This window comes from Podarcis filfolensis (assembly GCF_964270895.1).
Source record: "Podarcis filfolensis genome assembly, contig: HAP1_SCAFFOLD_142, whole genome shotgun sequence".
In the NCBI taxonomy this organism is placed as follows: Eukaryota; Metazoa; Chordata; class Lepidosauria; order Squamata; family Lacertidae; genus Podarcis; species Podarcis filfolensis.
Genome location: NW_028149433.1, coordinates 1 through 25,000, shown reverse-complemented (window position 1 = coordinate 25,000; position 25,000 = coordinate 1). Strand labels below are relative to the sequence as shown.

At 33.7% G+C, this 25,000-nt stretch overlaps 1 protein-coding gene across 1 annotated transcript in view; it reads right to left on the bottom strand.

Moving 5' to 3' along the window:
• LOC310755086 (spectrin alpha chain, non-erythrocytic 1-like) overlaps nucleotides 1-24,954 on the bottom strand; it is a gene marked incomplete at its 3' end in the record, with an annotated part of 76,466 nt that extends 51,512 nt beyond the window's left edge. The window contains exons 1-9 of the mRNA XM_083631771.1: nucleotides 24,822-24,954; nucleotides 22,571-22,715; nucleotides 18,244-18,398; nucleotides 15,188-15,323; nucleotides 13,998-14,099; nucleotides 9,869-10,006; nucleotides 3,649-3,759; nucleotides 2,563-2,640; nucleotides 1,027-1,182 (exon numbers count right to left, since the gene is read on the bottom strand). Coding sequence (XP_083487897.1) covers nucleotides 1,027-1,182; nucleotides 2,563-2,640; nucleotides 3,649-3,759; nucleotides 9,869-10,006; nucleotides 13,998-14,099; nucleotides 15,188-15,323; nucleotides 18,244-18,398; nucleotides 22,571-22,669 — 975 coding nt within the window. The remainder of the gene's footprint in view (nucleotides 1-1,026; nucleotides 1,183-2,562; nucleotides 2,641-3,648; nucleotides 3,760-9,868; nucleotides 10,007-13,997; nucleotides 14,100-15,187; nucleotides 15,324-18,243; nucleotides 18,399-22,570; nucleotides 22,716-24,821) is intronic.
• Nucleotides 24,955-25,000: the final 46 nt, after the last annotated feature.

Below are 25,000 nucleotides of genomic sequence, written 5' to 3'. Positions count from 1 at the left end.
GGCCGAGACAGGAAATGAGTCCAGGTCCAGACAGGAAACGGGAAAGGAATCTGAGCCCCAACAGGAAACGGGAAGGGAATCCGAGCCGAGACAGGAAACTGGAAAGGAGTTCGGGCCTAGACAGGAAATGGGAAAGGAATCTGGGCCTTGACAGGAAATGATGAAGGAATCTGGGCCAAGACAGGAAACGGGAAAGGAGGCGGGGCCAAGACAGGAAACTGGAAAGGAATCCGGGCCCCAACAAGAAACAGGAAACAAGTCCAGCCCCAACAGGAAAGGAATCCGGGCCCTGACAGGAAACAGGAAGCAAGTCCAGCCCCAACAGGAAATGGGAAAGGAATCTGGGCCCAGACAGGAAATGGGGAAGGAATCTGGACCCAGACAGGAAACGGGGAAGGAATCCGGGTCCAGACAGGAAATGGGAAAGGAATCTGGGCCCAGACAGGAAACAGGCAAGGAATCCTGGCCCAAACAGGAAACAAGTCCAGCCCCAACAGGAAATGGGGAAGGAATCCGGGCCCAGACAGGAAACAGGAAAGGAGTTCGGGCCTAGACAGGAAATGGGAAAGAAATCTGGGCCCAGACAGGAAACGGGGAAGGAATCCTGGCCCAAACAGGAAACAAGTCCAGCCCCAACAGGAAATGGGGAAGGAATCCGGGCCTTGACAGGAAATGGGGAAGGAATCCGGGCCTTGACAGGAAATGGGAAAGGAATCTGGGCCCAGACAGGAAATGGGAAAGGAATCCGTGTCCAGACAGGAAATGGGGAAGGGATCCGGGTCCAGACAGGAAATGGGGAAGTATCTGGGCTCCGACAGGAAACGGGGAAGGAGCCCAGGCCCCGACAGGAAACAGGAAAGGAATCCAGGCCAAGACAGGAAATGGGGAAGGAATCCGGCTCCAGACAGGAAATGGGGAAGGAATCCGGGCCCAGACAGGAAATGGGGAAGTATCTGGGCCCAGAGAGGAAATGGGGAAGGAGCTGGGGCCAAGACAGGAAGTGGGACAGGAAACGGGCTTCCGCACCTTGTAGGCCTCGTCAGTGGCGGTCTTCATCTTCTCGTTGACCCAACTCTTGAGTTCGTCCGAGTCGCGGAAGAATTGCTGGAGGTGGAAGGAGTCGGCGAGTTGCGCCCGGCGGCGGAGCGCCCTCTCGTGGAGGGCGTTGCGGCGGTTCAAGAGCTGAATAATAATAATAATAATAATAATAATAATAATATTAGAAAGAATAAATGTAATATATTAAATATCATGATCTTAATTCTAAATAGAATACAATAAATAGAATAATAAATGTAATATAATATATTATAATATTAATAATAAATGTAATATATTAAATATCATGATCTTAATTCTAAATAGAATACAATAAATAGAATAATAAATGTAATATAATATATTATAATATTAACAATAAATGTAATACAATAAATAGAATAAGAAATGCAATATAATAATATTAATAAATGTAATACAATAAATAGAATATTAATCATAAATGTAATATAATAAATGCAATATAATATATTATATTAATAATAAATGTAATACAATAAATAGAATAATAAATATAATATATTATAATATTAATAATAAATGTAATACAATAAATAGAATAATAAGTGCAATATAATAATATTAATAATACATGTAATATAATAAATATAATATTAATTATAAATGTAATATAATAAATGTAATATAATATATTATAATATTAATAATAAATGTAATACAATAAATAGAATAATAAGCGCAATATAATAATATTAATAATAAATGTAATATAATAAATATAATATTAATTATAAATGTAATATAATAAATGTAATATAATATAATTGGATAAATTGAAATAATATGAAATATTAGGGGGATAAAAGGGAATGGAATAGAATAGAAGTAAAGAATATGAAAAAATAAAGAATATGAAATAAAATAGAATAAATAGAAATAATATGAAATATTAGGGGGATAAAATGGAATGGAATAGAATAGAAGAAAAGAAAATGAAATAAATTAGAATAAATTGAAATAATAGGAAATATTAGGGGGATAAAATGGAATGGAATAGAATAGAAGAAAAGAATATGAAATAAGTTAGAATAAATTAATATGAAACCATAAAGAAAATGAAATAAATTAGAATAAATTGAAATACTAGGAAATATTAGGGGGATAAAATGGAATGGAATAGAATAGAAGAATATGAAATAAGTTAGAATAAATGAATATGAAACAATCAAGAATATGAAATAAATTAGAATAAATTGAAATAATAGGAAATATTAGGGGGATAAAATGGAATGGAATAGAATAGAAGAAAAGAATATGAAATAAGTTAGAATAAATGAATATGAAACAATAAAGAATATGAAATAAATTAGAATAAATTGAAATAATAAGAAATATTAGGGGGATAAAATGGAATGGAATAGAATAGAAGAAAAGAATATGAAATAAGTTAGAATAAGTTAATATGAAACAATAAAGAATATGAAATAAATTAGAATAAATTTAAATAATAGGAAATATTAGAGGGGTGGGGAATAAATTTACCGCATCTCTCCGGCTCGAAACATCCTCTTTGGCATAATGATTGTTCTGCATCAGTTTGGTGGCAAATTCGTCCAGGGCCTAAAAAATGGAAATTAAAAAAGGAAATTAAAAAGGAAAACGAGCCTGAACGCCGCGAAAATGACGACCATTGATATCAAAATGGAAATGGAAATTCTTAAAACGTTGATGATTTCGGAAAAAGAAATTATTAAAATTAGTAGTAGTATTAGTAATAATAATAATAATTACTATTTAATAATAATAATAATAATTAATAACAATAATAATAATAATAATAATAATTACTATTTAATAATAATAATTACTATTTAATAATAATAATAATAATAACTATTTAATAATAATAATAATAATAACTATTTAATAATAATAATAATAATAATAATAATTACTATTTAATAATAATAATAATTACTATTTAATAATAATAATTACTAAATAATAATAATAATAATAATAATAATAATAATAATAATTAATATTTATACCCCTCCCATCTGGCTGGGTTTCAGACACTCCCAACAGAATAATAAAAAAATGATGATGATGATGATAATAATTCAAATGAAAATTAAAAAGGAAAGGAAAACGAGTAAAATTGAAATCGAAAATGATGACCACGAAAATTAAAATGGAAATGGAAATGATCAGAAAATTAAAACGGAAAACGACCATGATTACCGTGAAAACGATGACCGTGAAAATTAAAACGGAAATGGAAATGATCAGAAAATTAAAACGGAAAACGACCATGATTCCCGTGAAAATGACGACCGTGAAAATCAAATGGAAATGGAAATTTTTTTAATGGAAATTATGAAAATGGAAATGAATGAATGAATGAATGAATGGTCTGTGACCGTATTAATAAATTCATGCATTCATTCATTCATTCATTCATTCATTTATGACCATGAAAATCAAAATGGGAATGGAAATTCCGAAAAGGGAAATTCTGAAAGCCAAAATTCCAAAAATTAAAATTAAAGGAATTGCGGTGGTTTTTTTCCTTCAATCACATTATTAAATTATTAAAATGGAAATTATTAAAATGAAAGGAATTACCGTGATTTTTTCCTCCTGGGCGCTGAGGGATTTCTCAAAATCTTCATGCTTTTTCAGCAGCGCTTCGACGCTGTCGAGAGAATCGCCCAGATCTTCGTTCAGCAGGAAGGCCTGGAAAAGGGAGAAAAATGATTGATTTTTAATAATAAAATAAAATAATAAATTATTATTATTATTATTATTATTATTATTATTATTATTTTATTAAATTTTATTTATACCCCACCCTCCCCAGCCAAGAATACATAAAATAAAACAAAATAAAAAGAAAATAAATTTTAATAATAATAATAATAATTTTTATTTATACCCCACCCTCCCCAGCCAAGAATACATAAAATAAAACAAAATAAAATAAAAATAAATTTTAATAATAATGATAATGATAATAATAATAATAATAATTTTGATTTATGCCCCGCCCTCCCCAGCCAAGAATACTTAAAACAAAACAAAATAAAATAAAAAATAAATTTTAATAATAATAATAATAATAATAATAATAATTTGTATTTATACCCCGCCCTCCTCAGCCAAGAATACATAAAACAAAACAAAACAAAATAAAAATAAATTTTAATAATAATAATAATTTTCATTTAAACCCCGCCCTCCCCAGCCAAGAATACATAAAACAAAATAAAATAAAATAAAAATAAATTTTAATAATAATAATAATAATAATTTTTATTTATACCCCGCCCTCCCCAGCCAAGAACGGGTCAATCCTTTAAAAAGAGTGGATTAAAACGCCATTTTTAATTTTCTTTCCCAAACCGAACTGAATTTCCCTTTCCGTTCAATTCCAATTCCAATTCGATTTCTGGGCTGGGGGTCGCTGACCCCCGGTTTAGGGGGTTAGGGTTGGTCGGGGTCGGAGGTTAGGGGTCAGGGTTGGGGGTTTCGGGTTAGAGATGAGGGTTAGGTTGGGGGTTTGGGTTAGAGGTCAGGAATTAGGGGTTAGGATTAGAGTTTAGGCCTTCGGGTCAAAGGTTAGAGTCAGAGGTCAGGGTTAGGGGTCAGGCATTGGGGGTTAGGGGTTTGTGTTAGGGTTGGGGGTTAGAGGTAGAGGTAAGGGTTAGGGTTAGAGATTGGGGGTTAGGGTTAGAGGTCAGGGCTTAGGCTTTGGGGTTAGAGGTGAGGGTTAGAGGTCAGGCATTGGGGGTTAGAGATCAGGGTTAGAGGTCAGGCCTTCAGCTTGGGGGTTAGAGGTAAGGGTTAGAGGTCAGGCATTGGGGGTTAGGGATTTGTGTTAGGGTTAGAGGTCAGGTATTGGGGGTTAGGGGTTTTTGTTAGGGTTAGAGGTCAGGTATTGGGGGTTAGGGGTTTTTGTTAGGGTTAGAGATCAGGGATTAGGGGTTAGGGGTTTGTTAGGGTTAGAGGTTAGGCCTTAGGGTTGGGGGTTAGAGGTAGAGGTAAGGGTTAGAGATTGGGGGTTGGGGTTAGAGGTTAGGCCTTAGAGTTGGGTGGGGGTTAGAGGTCAGGCATTGGGGGTTAGGATTAGAGGTTAGGCCTTAGGGTCAAAGGTTAGAGTTAGAGGTCAGGGTTAGAGGTCAGGCATTGGGGGTTAGGGGTTTGTGTTAGGGTTGGGGGTTAGAGGTCGAGGTAAGGGTTAGAGATTGGGGGTTGGGGTTAGAGGTTAGGCCTTAGGGTTGGGTGGGGGGTTAGAGGTCAGGCATTGGGGGTTAGAGGTTAGACCTTAGGGTTGGGGGGTTAGGGTTAGAGGTCAGGGTTAGAGGTCAGGCATTGGGGGTTAGGGGTTTTTGTTAGGGTTAGAGATCAGGGATTAGGGGTTAGGGGTTTGTGTTAGGGTTAGAGGTTAGGCCTTAGGGTTGGGGGTTAGAGGTAGAGGTCAGGGTTAGGGGTCAGACACTGGGGGTTAGGGGTTTGTGTTAGGGTTGGGGGTTAGGCCTTAGGGTTGGGGGGTTAGAGGTAGAGGTAAGGGTTAGAGATTGGGGATTGGGGTTAGAGGTCAGACCTTAGGGTTGGGGGGTTGAGTTAGAGGTCAGGGTTAGAGGTCAGGCATTGGGGGTTAGGGGTTTGTGTTAGGGTTAGAGGTCAGGCCTTAGGGTTCGGGGTCAGGGTTAGAGGTCAGGCATTGGGGGTTAGGGGGTTGTGTTTGGGTTAGAGGTCAGGCCTTAGGGTGCGGGTTAGGGGTCAGGGTTAGAGGTCAGGCATTGGGGGTTAGGGGGTTGTGTTAGGGTTAGAGGTCAGGCCTTAGGGTTGGGGGGTTAGAGGTAGAGGTAAGGGTTAGAGATTGGGGATTGGGGTTAGAGGTCAGACCTTAGGGTTGGGGGGTTGAGTTAGAGGTCAGGGTTAGAGGTCAGGCATTGGGGGTTAGGGGTTTGTGTTAGGGTTAGAGGTCAGGCCTTAGGGTTCGGGGTCAGGGTTAGAGGTCAGGCATTGGGGGTTAGGGGGTTGTGTTTGGGTTAGAGGTCAGGCCTTAGGGTGCGGGTTAGGGGTCAGGGTTAGAGGTCAGGCACTGGGGGTTAGGGGGTTGTGTTAGGGTTAGAGGTCAGGCCTTAGGGTTGGGGGGTTAGAGGTAGAGGTAAGGGTTAGAGATTGGGGATTGGGGTTAGAGGTCAGACCTTAGGGTTGGGTGGGGGTTAAAGGTCAGGCATTGGGGGGTTAGAGGTTAGACCTTAGGGTTGGGGGGTTGAGTTAGAGGTCAGGGTTAGAGGTCAGGCATTGGGGGTTAGGGGTTTGTGTTAGGGTTAGAGGTCAGGCCTTAGGGTTCGGGGTCAGGGTTAGAGGTCAGGCATTGGGGGTTAGGGGGTTGTGTTAGGGTTAGAGGTCAGGCCTTAGGGTTCGGGTTAGGGGTCAGGGTTAGAGGTCAGGCATTGGGGGTTAGGGGGTTGTGTTAGGGTTAGAGGTCAGGCCTTAGGGTTCGGGTTAGGGGTCAGGGTTAGAGGTCAGGCATTGGGGGTTAGGGGTTTGTGTTAGGGTTGGGGGTTAGGCCTTAGGGTTGGGGGGTTAGAGGTAGAGGTAAGGGTTAGAGATTGGGGGTTGGGGTTAGAGGTCAGGCATTGGGGGTTAGAGGTTAGGCCTTAGGGTTGGGGGTTTGAGTTAGAGGTCAGGCAGTGGGGGGTTTTTGTTAGGGTTAGAGATCAGGGATTAGGAGTTAGGGGTTTGTGTTAGGGTTGGAAGTTAGGGGTCAGGGTTGGGGGTTTAGGGTTTAGGGTTAGAGATGAGGGTTAGGTTGGGGGTTTGGGTTAGAGGTCAGGCATCAGGGGTTAGGATTAGAGGTTAGGCCTTAGGGTCAAAGGTTAGAGTTAGAGGTCAGGCATTGGGGGTTAGGGGTTTGTGTTAGGGTTGGGGGTTAGAGGTAGAGGTAAGGGTTAGAGATTGGGGGTTGGGGTTAGAGGTTAGGCCTTAGAGTTGGGTGGGGGGTTAAAGGTCAGGCATTGGGGGGTTAGAGGTTAGACCTTAGGGTTGGGGGGTTGTTAGAGGTCAGGGTTAGAGGTCAGGCATTGGGGGTTAGGGGGTTGTGTTAGGGTTAGAGGTTAGGCCTTAGGGTTGGGGGTTATAGGTAGAGGTAAGGGTTAGGGGTCAGGCACTGGGGGTTAGGGGTTTGTGTTAGGGTTGGGGGTTAGGCCTTAGGGTTGGGGGTTAGAGGTAGAGGTCAGGGTTAGAGGTCAGGCACTGGGGGTTAGGGGTTTGTGTTAGGGTTGGGAGTTAGGCCTTAGGGTTGGGGGGTTAGAGGTAGAGGTAAGGGTTAGAGGTCAGGCTTTAGAGATTGGGGGTTGCGGTTAGAGGTTAGGCCTTAAGGTTGGGTGGGGGTTAGAGGTCAGGCATTGGGGGGTTAGAGGTTAGACCTTAGGGTTGGGGGGTTGTGTCAGAGGTCAGGGTTAGAGGTCAGGCATTGGGGGTTAGGGGTTAGGGTTAGAGGTCAGGCGTTAGGGGTTTGTGTTAGGTTTAGGGGTTAGGGGTTTGTGTCAGTGTTAGAGGTCAGGGATTAGGGGTTAGGGGTTTGTGTTAGGGTTAGAGGTTAGGCCTTAGGGTTGGGGGTTCGAGTTTGAGGGAAGGGTTAGAGATCAGGGGTTAGGGGTTAGGCATTAGGCGTTTGTGTTAGGGTTGGGGGTTAGAGTTAGAGGTCAGGCATGAGGGGTTAGAGGTTTGTGTTAGGGTTAGAGGTCGGGCCTTAGAGTTGGGTTGGGGGTTAGAGATAGAGGTAAGAGAGGTTAGGGGTTTGTGTTAGGGTTAGAGGTCAGGGGTTAGGGGTTTGTGTTAGGGTTAGAGGTCAGGCCTTAGAGTTGGGTTGGGGGTTAGAGATAGAGGTAAGAGTTAGAGGTTAGGGGTTTGTGTTAGGGTTAGAGGTCAGGGGTTAGGGGTTTGTGTTAGGGTTAGAGGTCAGGAGTTAGGGGTTTGTGTTAGGGTTAGAGGTCAGGGGTTAGGGGTTTGTGTTAGGGTTAGAGGTCAGGGGTTAGGGGTTTGTGTTAGGGTTAGAGGTCAGGGGTTAGGGGTTTGTGTTAGGGTTAGAGGTCAGGGGTTAGGGGTTTGTGTTAGGGTTAGAGGTCAGGGGTTAGGGGTTTGTGTTAGGGTTAGAGGCCAGGGGTTAGGGGTTTGTGTTAGGGTTAGAGGCCAGGGGTTAGGGGTTTGTGTTAGGGTTAGAGGTCAGGGGTTAGGGGTTTGTGTTAAGGTTAGAGGCCAGGGGTTAGGGGTTTGTGTTAGGGTTAGAGGTCAGGCCTTAGAGTTGGGTTGGGGGTTAGAGATAGAGGTAAGAGTTAGAGGTTAGGGGTTTGTGTTAGGGTTAGAGGTCAGGGGTTAGGGGTTTGTGTTAGGGTTAGGGTTAGAGGTCAGGCCTTAGAGTTGGGTTGGGGGTTAGAGATAGAGGTTAGAGGTCAGGGGTTAGGGGTTTGTGTTAGGGTTAGTGTTTGTGTTAGGGTTATTCTATTCAATATATAATATATTTCACATAATGCTATCTATTCAATATAGAAAATACTTTACATAATGATCTTAAAAATATTCTGTTCTATTCAATATAGAATAGATTTTACATAATGATATCTATTCAATATAGAATATATTTTACATAATGATCTTAAAAATATTCTATTCTATTCAATATAGAATAGATTTTACATAATGATATTTAAAATATTGTATTCAATATAGAATATATTTTACATAATGATATTTAAAATATTCTATTCAATTTAGAATAGATTTTACATAAGGATATTTAAAATATTCTATTCTATTAAATATATAATAGATTTTACGTAAGGATATTTAATATATTCTATTCTATTCAATATATAATAGATTTTACATAACAATATTTAAAATATTCCATTCTATAAAATATATTCTATTCAATATATATTTTACACCACAATATTTAAGATATTCTATTCTATAAAACAGAACGTTAATCATTTTTAATATTTTAATATTAAAATATTAAAAGCAATTTGCTCCGGGTTCGAATCCTGACCTATTCTATTCAATATATAATAGATTTTACATAACAATATTTAAAATATTCCATTCTATAAAATATATTCTATTCAATATATATTTTACACCACAATATTTAAAATATTCTATTCTATAAAACAGAATATTAATCATTTTTAGTATTTTAATATTAAAATATTAAAAGCAATTTGCTCCGGGTTCGAATCCTGACCTATTCTATTCAATATATAATAGATTTTACATCACAATATTTAAAATATTCCATTCTATAAAATATATTCTATTCAATATATATTTTACATCACAATATTTAAAATATTCTATTCTATAAAACAGAATGTTAATCATTTTTAGTATTTTGATATTAAAATATTAAAAGCAATTGGCTCCGGGTTCGAATCCTGACCTATTCTATTCAATATATAATAGATTTTACATAACAATATTTAATATATTCCATTCTATAAAATATATTCTATTCAATATACATTTTACACCACAATATTTAAAATATTCGATTCTATAAAACAGAATATTAATAATTTTTGGTATTTTAATATTAAAATATTAAAAGCAATTGGCTCCGGGTTCGAATCCTGACCTATTCTATTCAATATATAATAGATTTTACATCACAATATTTAAAATATTCCATTCTATAAAATATATTCTATTCAATATATATTTTACATCACAATATTTAAGATATTCTATTCTATAAAACAGAACGTTAATCATTTTTAGTATTTTAATATTAAAATATTAAAAGCAATTTGCTCCGGGTTCGAATCCTGACCTCTTGTTTGCTCATCCAGTTGTCGACTTGTTCGGTGTCTCTGTAGAAAAGCTGGAGATCCATACATTGTTCGTATTGCTGGCGCCGGATTTCCCACAATTCCAAGAGGGCGGCCCGCTCCTCGGATAGGACGGTCAGCTGGGGGGCGGAGAGGGGGAGAGGTCAGAGGTCGGGGGGCGGGGAAACGAGAGAGAACGGGTTTTTGGGGGGCGAAAGGTTGAAAATTACGTTTGTTAAAATAAAAAAAATTGGATTTTTTGGGGGAAATGATATCTAATGAATTTAAAAGAATGTTTAAACTAAGCCGACCCCTAACCCTAACCTCTAACCCTAACCCAAACCCCTAACCCCCAATGCCTGACCTCTAACCCTAACACAAACCCCTAACCCCCAATGCCTGACCTCTAACCCTGACCTCTAACCCCCTAGCTGAAGGCCTGACCTCTAACCCTGATCTCTAACCCCCAAGACTAATGCCTGACCTCTGACCCTGACCTCTAACCCCAAAGCCTAAGGCCTGACCTCTAACCCTGACCTCTAACCCCCAAGACTAAGGCCTGACCTCTAACCCGGATCTCTAACCCCCAAGACTAATGCCTGACCCCTAACCCCCAAGACTAATGCCTGACCCCTAACCCCCAATGCCTGACCTCTAACCCTTACCTCTAACCCCAAAGCCTAAGGCCTGACCTCTAACCCTGACCTCTAACCCCCAAGACTAATGCCTGACCCCTAACCCTAACCCCTAACCCGCAATGCCTGACCTCTAACCCTTACCTCTAACGCCCAAGCTGAAGGCCTGACCTCTAACCCTAACACAAACCCCTAACCCCCAATGCCTGACCTCTAACCCTGATCTCTAACCCCCAAGACTAATGCCTGACCCCTAACCCCCAATGACTGACCTCTAATCCTAACACAAACCCCTAACCCCCAATGCCTGACCTCTAACCCTGACCTCTAACCCCCAAGACTAATGCCTGACCCCTAACCCCCAATGCCTGACCTCTAACCCTAACACAAACCCCTAACCCCCAATGCCTGACCTCTAACCCTGACCTCTAACCCCCAAGCTGAAGGCCTGACCTCTAACCCCCAATGCCTGACCTCTAACCCTTACCTCTAACCCCAAAGCCTAAGGCCTGACCTCTAACCCTAACCCCCAATGCCTGACCCCTAACCTTTACCTCTAACTTGAACCCCCAACCCTATGGCCTAACCTCTAACACAATTCTCTTGCCCCCTATGCCTGACCTCTAACCCTAACACAAACCTCTAACCCCTCATAACTGACCCCAAACCAACACCCCAACCCTAACCCAAGACCCCCGACCCCAATGCCTGACCTCTATCCCCCCCAGCCTAAGGCCTGACCTCTAACCCTAACACAAACCCCTAATGCCTGACCTCTAACCCCTGATCTCTAACCCTTACCTCTAGCTCTAACCCACAACCAATTCTAACGCCTGACCTCTAACCCAAACCCCTAACCCCCAATGCCTGACCTCTGACCCTAACACAAACCCCTAACCCTGACCTCTAACCCTAACACAAACCCCTAACCCCTGACCTCTAACCCTCACACAAACCCCTAACCTCTAACTCTTACCACTATCTCTAACCCCCAACCCAACTCTAAGGCCTGACCTCTAACCCTAACACAAACCCCTAACCCCTGACCTCTAACCCTAACACAAACACCTAACCCTGACCTCTAACCCTAACACAAGCCCCTAACTCCTGACCTCTAACTCTTACCCCCAACCCAAACACAAACCCCTGACCCCTAACGTCTGACCTCTAACTCGAACCCCTAACACAAACCCCTAACCCCCAATGCCTGACCTCTAACGCGAACCCCCAACCCTAATGTCTGACCCCTAACCCTAACCCAAACCCCTAACCCCCAATGCCTGACCTCTAACCCTAACCCCTAACCCCCAATGCCTGATCTCTAACCCTAACACAAACCCCTAACCCCCAATGCCTGACCTCTAACCCTAACCCCTAACCCCCAATGCCTGACCTCTAACCCTAACCCCTAACCCCCAATGCCTGACCCCTAACCCTAACCCAAACCCCTAACCCCCAATGCCTGACCTCTAACCCTAACCCCTAACGCCCAATGCCTGACCTCTAACCCTAACCCCTAACCCCCAATGCCTGACCTCTAACCCTAACCCCTAACCCCCAATGCCTGACCTCTAACCCTAACCCCTAACCCTGACCTCTAACCCTAACCCCTAACGCCCAATGCCTGACCTCTATCCCTAACCCCTAACCCCCAATGCCTGACCTCTAACCCTAACCCCTAACCCCCAATGCCTGACCTCTAACCCTAACCCCTAACCCCCAATGCCTGACCTCTAACCCTAACCCCTAACCCCCAATGCCTGACCTCTAACCCTTCCCTCTAACCCCCAAGGCTAAAGCCTGACCTCTAACCCTAACCCAAATCCCTAACCCCTAATACCTGATCCCTAACTCCGCCCCAACCCTAAAGCCTAACCTCTAACACCTAACACCTGACCTCTAACCTTTACCTCTAACTTGAACCCCCAACCCTATGGCCTAACCTCTAACACAAATCCCTAACCCCCAATGCCTGACCTCTAACCCTTACCTCATAACCTCTAATGCCTAACCTTTAACCCCTAATGCCTAACCTTTAGGCCCCACCCAACACCTGACCTCTAACCCCAATGTCGGATCTCTAACCCTAACACAACCCCCTAACCCCCAATGCCTGACCTCTAACTCGAACCCCCAACCCTAATGTCTGACCCCTAACCCTAACCCCTAACCCCCAATGCCTGACCTCTAACCCTGACCCCTAACCCTCACCCTAAGGCCTGACCTCTAACCCTAACACAACCCCCTAACCCCCAATGCCTGACCTCTAACCCTGACCCCCAACCCGAACCCGAAGGCCTGACCTCTAACCCTAACACAACCCCCTAACCCCCAATGCCTGACCTCTAACCCTGACCCCTAACCCGCACCCGAACCCTAAGGCCTGACCTCTAACCCTAACACAAACCCCTAACCCCCAATGCCTGACCTCTAACCCTGACCCCGAACCCGAACCCTAAGGCCTGACCTCTAACCCTAACACAACCCCCTAACCCCCAATGCCTGACCTCTAACCCTGACCCCGAACCCGAACCCTAAGGCCTGACCTCTAACCCTAACACAACCCCCTAACCCCCAATGCCTGACCTCTAACCCTGACCCCTAACCCGCACCCTAAGGCCTGACCTCTAACCCTAACACAACCCCCTAACCCCCAATGCCTGATCTCTAACCCTGACCCCTAACCCGCACCCTAAGGCCTGACTTCTAACCCTAACACAACCCCCTAACCCCCAATGCCTGATCTCTAACCCTGACCCCTAACCCGAACCCTAAGGCCTAACCTCTAACTCTAACCTAATTTCCCAATAATTCCCTAATAATTTCCCAATAATTTCTCAATAATTTTCCAAAAATTCCCAAATAATTTCTCAATAATTTCCCAATAATTTCTCAATGCTATTCTAATACTTTCCCAATAATTTCTCAATTATTTCCCAATGATTTCTCAATACTTTCTCAATAATTTCCTAATAATTTCTCAATAATTTCCTATTAATTTCCCAATAATTCCCTAAGAATTCACTAATAATTTCCCAAGAATTCACGAATAATTTCCTAATAATTTCCCAATAATTCCCTAATAATCTCCCAACAATATTCCTAATAATTCCCTAATAATTTCCCAACAATTCCCTAATAATTTCCACATAATTTCTCAATAATTCCCTAATAATTACCCAACAATTTCCTAATAATTCCCTAATAATTTCCAAATAATTCCATAATAATTTCCTAATAATTCCCTAAGAATTCACTAATCATTTCCTAATAATTTCCCAATAATTCCCTAATAATTCCCTAATAATCTCCCAACAATATTCCTAATAATTCCCTAATAATTTCCCAACAATTCCCTAATAATTTCCTAATAATTCACTAATAATTCGCTAATAATTTCCAAATAATTCCCTATTAATTCCCTAATAATTTCCAAATAATTCCCTAATAATGCCCTAATAATTCTCTAATAATTTCCTAATAATTTAACCCTTACCTTCTCTCTCACTTCCGCAGAAGCATAATGTCCAGCCGCAAGGAGAGCTTGGCCCGATTCGTCGGCCGACTTGAAACTATCTTCATGAGCGTCAATTTCTCCCTGCGGGGAAAAAAATCGATTTATTAAACTTAATCAAATTAATCAGGTAATAAACAGCAGCAAAATTAATGGATGAGCTGGAGGGTATCCTGGAGAAATTTAATACGATATTTTGAATAATAATAAAAAATTTAAATTGAAAAATTGTAACGTAAAATTAAATTTAATGAATGTCATTTTAAAATGGATAAAAATCAATTTTAACAAATGTCATTTAAAAAGGCATACAAATTAAATCTGATAAATGTCATTTTCAAATACATAAAACTTAAATGCAACAAATGTCATTTTCAAATACATAAAAATTAAATGTAACAAATGTCATTTTCAAATACATAAAAATTAAATGTAACAAATGTCATTTTCAAATACATAAAAATTAAATGTAACCAAGGTTATTTAAGAATGCTTAAGAATTAAATTCAACAAATGTCATTTAAAAATGTGTAAAAATTAACTGTAACAAATGTCATTTCAAAAGGAATAAAAATCAAATTCAACAAATGCCATTTAAAAATGAATAAAAAATAAATTTAATAAATGTCATTTAAAAATACATAAAGATTGAATTTAATGTCATTTAAAAATGGATAAAAATCAAATTCAAGAAACCTCATTTAAAAGGAATAAAAATCAAATTCAATAAATGTCATTTAAAAATGGATAAAAATCAAATTCTATAAACATCATTTAAAAGGAATAAAAATTAAATTTAATAAACGTCATTTAAAAATTCATAAAAATTAAATTTGATAAATGTCATTTAAAAATGCACAAAAATTAAATTTAACAAACATAGTTTAAAACTGCTTAAAAATTAAAATTAATGTCATTTAAAATACATAAAGATTAAATTTAATAAATGCCATTTAAAAATGAAGAAAAATCAAATTCAATAAAGGTCATTTAACAAGAAAAAAATCAAAATTCAACAAATGCCATTTAAAAATGAATAAAAATTAAATTTAATGTCACCTAAAAAGGAATAAAAATTAAGTTTAACGTCATTGAAAAAGGCATAAAAATCCAATTTCATGTCGTTTAAAAATTAATAAAACTGGATTTGCTGATGGCGAAAGAATATTTACCTTGTGTTCTTGATGACGGTCGAGAAGGGCTTCGGCCCCGGCGACATCGTTAGCAAGTTCGTCAGCGTTGATCAACGCCTTCATTTCGGTGACCCAGCTGGTGAGATCGCGGAAATCGGCCAGGAATCGCTGCAGGCTTTTGAGGGGCAAATTTTGGGGGGAAATATATGTATTTAATAATAATAATAATAATAATAATAATAATAATAATAATAATAATAATAAATTGATAAATAAAAATCAATAAAGTCAATTAATAAAATTAAATAAAGGAATAAAATTCATTCATGAATAGAAATCCATCAGATTCATTCATAAAATTAAGGAAACTAAAGTAATAAAAGCAATCAAATTAATAAAAAGTAATCCGATTAATTAATAAAAACCCATCAGATTCATTAATAAAGTCAAAAAAACTAAAGTAATAAACTTAATCTGATGAATTAATAAAAATCCATCGGATTCATTCATAAAATTAAAGAAACATATTACTTTAGTTTCTTTAATTTTATGAATGAATCTGATGGATTTTTATTAATTGATCTGATTAATTTTACTACTTTTGTAATACTTTACTAATCACTTTGGTAATTATGATTTAATAAGAGGAAGAAGAGGAGGAGGAGGAGGAAGTGTATAAAATAATAATAATAATAATAATAATAATAATAATAATATTAATAATAATAAAAGTAATAATAAAGTAATGATAACAGGAAGTGTATAATATAACAACAACAACAACAATAGGAAGAGTTAATAACAATAACAACAAAACAACAATAATACCAGGAAGTGTATATAATAATAATAATAATAATAATAATAATAATAACGTCAGCAGCATTCAAGCGCTGCGGGAGCAAGCCCAGGCCTGCCGGGTAATAATATATTCTTATTATTTTGAGCAGTAGTAATAGTAGTAGTAGTAGTAATAGTAATAATAATAATAATAATAATAATAATAATAATAATAATAACGGCAGCAGCATTCAAGCGCTGCGGGAGCAAGCCCAGGCCTGCCGGGTAATAATAATATATTATTATTATTATTATTATTATTGTTGTTGTTGTTGTTGTTGTTGTTAGTAGTAGTAGTAGTAATCATAATAATATTATTATTATTAATAATAATAGTAATAATAATAACGGCAGCAGCATTCAAGTGCCGCAGGAGCAAGCCCAGGCCTGCCGGGTAAGAATATATTATTATTATTATTATTGTTAGTAGTAGTAGTAATCATAATATTATTATTATTATTAATAGTAATAATAATAGTAATAATAATAACGGCAGCAGCATTCAAGCGCTGCGGGAGCAAGCCCAGGCCTGCCGGGTAATAATATAATAATAGTAATAGTAATAGTAATAGTAATAATAATAATAATAATAATAATAATAATAATAATAATAATATAAAAAAGGTGCAGAGAGCCCCTCACCAAACCAGGCCGCCCCCTTATAATATAATAATAGTAATAATAATAATAATAATAATAATAATAATAATAATAACAACATAATAATAGTAATAGTAACAGTAGTAGTAGTAGTAATAATAATAATAATAATAATAATATAAAAAAGGTGCAGAGAGAGCCCCTCACCCAATAATAATAATAATAATAATAATAATAATAATAATATAAAAAGGTGCAGAGAGAGCCCCTCACCCAATAATAATAATAATAATAATAATAATAATATAAAAAGGTGCAGAGAGAGCCCCTCACCCAATAATACTAATACTAATACTAATAATCATAATATAAAAAAGGTGCAGAGAGAGCCCCTCACCCAATAATAATAATAATAATATAAAAAAGGTGCAGAGAGAGCCCCTCACCCAATAATAATAATAATAATAATATAAAAAAGGTGCAGAGAGAGCCCCTCACCCAATAATAATAATAATAATAATAATAATAATAATAATAATAATATAAAAAGGTGCAGAGAGAGCCCCTCACCCAATAATAATAATAATAATCTAAAAAAGGTGCAGAGAGAGCCCCTCACCCAACCGGCCCGCCCCCTTATAATATAATAATAGTAATAATGATAATAATATAAATAATAATAATAACATAATAATAGTAATAGTAGTAGTAGTAGTAATAATAATAATAATAATAAAAAGGTGCAGAGAGAGCCCTTTTAATAATAAATAATAATAATAATAATAATAATATAAAAAAAGGTGGAGAGAGCCCCTCACCAAACCAGGCCGCCCCCTTATAATATAATAATAGTAATAATAATAGTAATAATAATAATAATAATAATAACAACAACAACATAATAATAGTAATAGTAATAGTAGTAGTAGTAGTAATAATAATAATAATAATAATAATAATAATAATAATAATAATAATATAAAAAAGGTGCAGAGAGAGCCCCTCACCCAATAATAATAATAATAATAATAATAATAATAATAATAATATAAAAAGGTGCAGAGAGAGCCCCTCACCCAATAATAATAATAATAATAATAATATAAAAAGGTGCAGAGAGAGCCCCTCACCCAATAATAATAATAATAATAATAATAATAATATAAAAAGGTGCAGAGAGAGCCCCTCACCCAATAATACTAATACTAATACTAATACTAATACTAATAATCATAATATAAAAAAGGTGCAGAGAGAGCCCCTCACCCAATAATAATAATCATAATATAAAAAAGGTGCAGAGAGAGCCCCTCACCCAATAATAATAATAATAATAATAATAATAATAATATTAAAAAGGTGCAGAGAGAGCCCCTCACCCAATAATAATAATAATAATAATAATAATAATATAAAAAAGGTGCAGAGAGAGCCCCTCACCCAATAATAATAATAATAATAATAATAATAATAATAATAATAATAATATTAAAAAGGTGCAGAGAGAGCCCCTCACCCAATAATAATAATAATAATAATAATATAAAAAAGGTGCAGAGAGAGCCCTTTTAATAATAATAATAATAATAATAATAATAATAATATAAAAGAAAGGTGCAGAGAGAGCCCCTCACCCAACCGGCCCGCCCCCTCACCGGTAGGAGTCGTTCAGGTGGGCGTGCCTCTCGGCGGCCCGGGTGCGAATCTGCTCCCAGTTGGCCACCAGCTCCTCCCGCTTGACGTGGATCTGGGGGGCGTTGGGGGGGTGGGACTCCTGAAGGCGGTCGGCTTCGGCGCCCAGAGCCTTGACCTGGGGGGGGGGAGGGAGGGAGGAGAACGACGCGGGTTAAAATACGAATAGAATAAAAATAAAAATATTAATAAACGTTGAAATTAAAGAAAATATTAATAAACGTTGAAATGAAATGAAAATATTAACAAGTGGAAACGGGAATTAAATTTCTTGGCGTCCGTTTTTACAGAATGATACATATATATACATACATAATTTATATTATTATTATAAATATTATTATAAATATGAAATATTATATATATAATATTGTTATTGTTATATATAATATATAATATATAATATATAATACATAATATATAATATATATAGTATAATATAATATAATATAATAATATAATATAGTATAGTATAGTATAATATAATATAATATATAATGTAATATAATATAACATAATATAATATAATATAATACAATACTAATACTATAATACTATAATACTAGCATTACTTGTAATACCAATACTATAATACTGTAGTACTAATACAATCACTAACAGTAATAGTACTAATAGTATTACTAATACTAACAGCACTAATACTAATGCTACAATACTATAATACTGATGCTAGTATTACTGATATGAATAATACATACACATCTATGTCTATATATTAGTATTATTCTAATACTAATATTATTCTATTCTTTTATATTATTATTATATTACATTGTGTGTGTATATATAATATTATTCTATTCTATTGTTATTTTATTATTTGTATTTACTATAATACTACTATAATACTAATATTAGTATTAGTGTTACTAATAATACCAATATTATAATCCTGTAACACTAATACTATTAGTAATACTAATGCTACAATACTATAATGCTAATGCTGGCATTACTAATATGAAAAATACATATACATCTATATATTAGTATTATTCTAATACTAATATTATTCTATTCTTCTATATTATTATTATATTACATTGTGTGTGTGTGTGTGTAATATTATTCTATTCTGTTATTTTATTATTTGTATTTACTATACTACTACTATAATACTAATATTAGTATTAGTATTACTTGTGATACCAATACTATAATACTGCAACACTAATACAATCACTAATAGAAATAGTACTAATAGTATTACTAATACCAATAGCACTAATACTAATGCTACAATACTATGATACTAATGCTAGTATTACTAATACGAATAATACATACATCTATATCTATATATTAGTATTATTCTAATACTAATATTCTTCTATTCTTCTATATTATTATTATATTACATTGTGTGTGTGTGTGTGTGTATAATATTATTCTATTCTATTGTTATTTTATTATTTGTATTTACTATAATACTACTATAATACTAATATTAGTATTAGTATTACTAGTAATACCAATCCTATAATACTGTAACACCAATACTATTAGTAATAGTAACGCTACAATACTATAATATTAATGTTGGCATTACTAATATGAATAATACATCTACATCTATATATTAGTAGTATTCTAATACTAATATTATTCTATTCTTCTATATTATTATTATATTACATTGTGTGTGTATAATATTATTCTATTCTATTGTTATTTTATTATTCGTGTTTACTATAATACTACTATAATACTAATATTAGTATTAGTGTTACTTGTAATACCAATAATACTGTAACACTAATACTATTAGTAATACTAACGCGACAATACTAACGCTACAATACTATAATACTAATGCTGGCATTACTAATATGAATAATACATATACATCTATATATTAGTATTATTCTAATACTAATATTATTCTATTCTTCTATATTATTATTATATTACATTGTGTGTGTGTATATATTATTCTATTCTATTCTATTGTTATATTTTTATTTGCATTTACTATAATACTAGTATTAGTATTAGTATTACTAGTAATACCAATATTATAATCCCGTAACACTAATACTATTAGTAATACTAATGCCACAATACTAATACTAGTATTACTAATACTAACGATACGTATATATCCGTATCTATATATATATATATTAGTATTCTTCTATAAAAACAGACGCAAAGAAATTTACGTTAAATATCCGTATATAAGACCCTCAATTTTTTCTGTCTTATACACAAAAAATTACTATTATTATAAATATTAAATATTATATATATAATATTGTTAATTATTTGTATTTACTATAATACTAATGCTGGCATTACTAATATGAAAAATACATATACATCTATATATTAGTATTATTCTAATACTAATATTATTCTATTCTTCTATATTATTATTATATTACATTGTGTGTGTGTGTGTGTGTGTGTGTGTGTATATATATTATTCTATTCTATTCTATTGTTATATTTTTATTTGCATTTACTATAATACTAATACTATAATACTAATATCAATATTAGTATTACTAGTAATACCAATATTATAATCCTGTAACACTAATACTATTAGTAATACTAATGCTACAATACTATAATACTAATGCTGGCATTACTAATATGAATAATACATATACATCTATATATTAGTATTATTCTAATACTAATATTATTCTATTATTCTATATTATTATTATATTACATTGTGTGTGTGTATATATTATTCTATTCTATTCTATTCTATTCTATTCTATTGTTATATTTTTATTTGCATTTACCATAATACTAATACTATAATACTAAAATTAGTATTAGTATTACTGGTAATACCAATATTATAATCCCGTAACACTAATACTATTAGTAATACTAACGCTACAATACTATAATACTGACGCTGGCATTACTAATATGAATAATACATATACATCTATATATTAGTATTATTCTAATACTAATATTATTCTATTATTCTATATTATTATTACATTACATTTGTGTGTGTATATATTATTCTATTCTATTCTATTGTTATATTTTTATTTGCATTTACTATAATACTAATACTATAATACTAATATCAGTATTAGTTTTACTAGTAATACCAATATTATAATCCCGTAACACTAATACTATTAGTAATACTAATGCTACAATACTATAATACTGACGCTGGCATTACTAATATGAATAATACATATACATCTATATATTAGTATTATTCTAATACTAATATTATTCTATTATTCTATATTATTATTATATTACATTGTGTGTGTGTGTGTGTATATATATTATTCTATTCTATTCTATTGTTATATTTTTATTTGCATTTACTATAATACTAATATTATAATACTAATATTAGTATTACTAGTAATACCAATATTATAATCCCATAACACTAATACTAATATTATTCTATTCTTCTATATTATTATTATATTACATTGTGTGTGTGTATATATATATTATTCTATTCTATTCTATTGTTATATTTTTATTTGCATTTACTATAATACTAATACTATAATACTAATATTAGTATTACTAGTAATACCAATATTATAATCCTGTAACACTAATACTATTACTAATACTAACGCTACAATACTATAATACTAATACTGGCATTACTAATATGAATAATACATATACATCTATATATTAGTATTATTCTAATACTAATATTATTCCATTATTCTATATTATTATTATATTACATTGTGTGTGTGTGTACATATATTATTCTATTCTATTGTTATATTTTTATTTGCATTTACTATAATACTAATACTAATATTAGTATTACTAGTAATACCAATATTATAATCCCGTAACACTAATACTATTAGTAATACTAATGCTACAATACGAATACTAGTATTACTAATACTAATGATACGTATATATTCATATCTATATATCTATATATCTATATATCTATATCTATATATCTATATCTATATATCTATATCTATATCTATATATCTATATCTATCTATCTATCATCTATATATATATATATATATACATATATATATATATATATATATTAGTATTCTTCTATAAAAACAGACGCAAAGAAATTTAAGTTAAATATCCGTATATAAGACCCCCAATTTTTTCTGTCTTATACACAGAAAATTACGGTAAGCGATAAGAGAAAGCTTCCTGCACTACATGGACGACATCCTGTTCTGCGGCCCACCCTCGTCCCCGATTGGTCCAACCGCCGGCCGGCTCCACCCTTGTTTCCGATTGGTCCAATCGCCCGCCGGCCCCGCCCACCTTGTCCTCCAGGGCGGCCAGATCCCTCTCCAGCCCCTCATGTTTGCGCAGGAGAGCCTGGACGCTGGCCAGATCCCGTCCGAAATCGTCGGACGCCATGAGCTGCTCCTTCTCCTTGATCCAGCTGATGGTTTCGTCGACGTCTCTGCGGAATAGAATAGAATAAATAATAATAATATTAATAATAATAATAAATTGAATTAAAAATGAAATTAAAATAGAATAAATAATAATAATAATAATAATAAATTGAATTAAAAAGGAAATTAAATTAAAATGAAATCAAATTTAAATGAAATTTAATTAAAAGTGGAAAATAATATGCAATGAAATAGGATAAAATTAAAATAGAATATAAATAGAAAAGAATTAAGACGAAAGGAAATGGAATAGGATAAAAGGAAATAAATTAAAATGAAATTCAAAATTTTAATTAAATTGAATTCAAAATTTTAATTAAATTGAATACAAAATGAAATGAAATGAAATGGAATGGAATGGAATGAATTGAAATGAATTGAAATTAAACGAAATGAATTGAAATGAAATGAATTGAAATTAAATTGAACTAAATGAATTTATATGAAATTAAATGAAATGAATTTAATTTTAATTAAATGAAAAAAGGAAAATAAAACGCAATGAAATAGAATAAAATTAAAATAGAATAGAAAAAAATAACATGAAAGAAAATGGAAGAGGAGAAAAGGAAATGAATGAAATTCAAACGAAATTCAAAATGAAATGAATTTAAATGAATTAAATGAAAAAAGGAAAATAAAACGCAATGAAATAGAATAAAATTAAAATAGAATAGAAAAAAATAACATGAAAGAAAATGGAATAGGAGAAAAGGAAAGGAATGAAATTCAAATGAAATTCAAAATTCAAAATGAAATGAATTTAAATGAATTAAATGAAAAAAGGAAAATAAAACGCAATGAAATAGAATAAAATTAAAATAGAATATAAATAGAAAAAAATAGCATGAAAGAAAATGGAATAGGAGAAAAGGAAAGAAATGAAATTGAAATGAAATTCAAAATTCAAAATGAAATGGATTTAAATGAATTAAATGAAAAAAGGAAAATAAAACGCAATGAAATAGAATAAAATTAAAATAGAATATAAATAGAAAAAAATAACATGAAAGAAAATGGAAGAGGAGAAAAGGAAATGAATGAAATTCAACTGAAATTCAAAATTCAAAATGAAATGAATTTAAATGAATTAAATGAAAAAAGGAAAATAAAACGCAATGAAATAGAATAAAATTAAAATAGAATATAAATAGAAAAAAATAACATGAAAGAAAATGGAAGAGGAGAAAAGGAAAGAAATGAAACTCAAATGAAATTCAAAATTCAAAATGAAATGAATTTAAATGAATTAAATGAAAAAAGGAAAATAAAACGCAATGAAATAGAATAAAATTAAAATAGAATAGAAAAAAATAACATGAAAGAAAATGGAAGAGGAGAAAAGGAAATGAATGAAATTCAAATGAAATTCAAAATTCAAAATGAAATGAATTTAAATGAATTAAATGAAAAAAGGAAAATAAAACGCAATGAAATAGAATAAAATTAAAGTAGGATATAAATAGAAAAAAATAACATGAAAGAAAATGGAATAGGAGAAAAGGAAATGAATGAAATTCAAATGAAATTCAAAATTCAAAATGAAATGAATTTAAATGAATTAAATGAAAAAAGGAAAATAAAACGCAATGAAATAGAATAAAATTAAAATAGAAAAAAATAACATGATAGAAAATGGAATAGGAGAAAAGGAAATAAATGAAATTAAAATGAAATTCAAAATTAAATGAATTTAAATGAATTAAATGAAAAAAGGAAAATAAAACGCAATGAAATAGAATAAAATTAAAATAGAATATAAATAGAAAAAAATAACATGAAAGAAAATGGAATAGGAGAAAAGGAAATGAATGAAATTCAAATGAAATTCAAAATGAAATGAATTTAAGTGAATTTAAATTAAATTAAATGAATTTAAATGAATTTAAATTAAATTAAATGAATTTAAATTAAATTAAATGAATTTAAATTACATGAAATGAAAGGAAAGGAAATAAATTTAAATGAAATGAAATGAAAAAAGGAAAATAATATGTAAGGAAATAATAGAATAGAATAGAATAGAATAGAATAGAATAGAATAGAATAAAATAAAATAAAATAAAATAAAATAAAATAAAATAAAATAAAATATAGGAAAAACCGGCCACCTGTTGAAGCGCTGGACTTCGGCCGCCCCAAAAAGTTTCCCCTGCCTCTGGAGAGCCAATCCCTTCAGTCGCTGCCAGGAAGCGTTGACTTCTTCCTGTTTGGAACGGATCACTTCCTCTTCCGGGTGCTGCTCCTGGAGAAAAGGGAAGCGACAGGGCGAGATGGGAACCGATCAGGA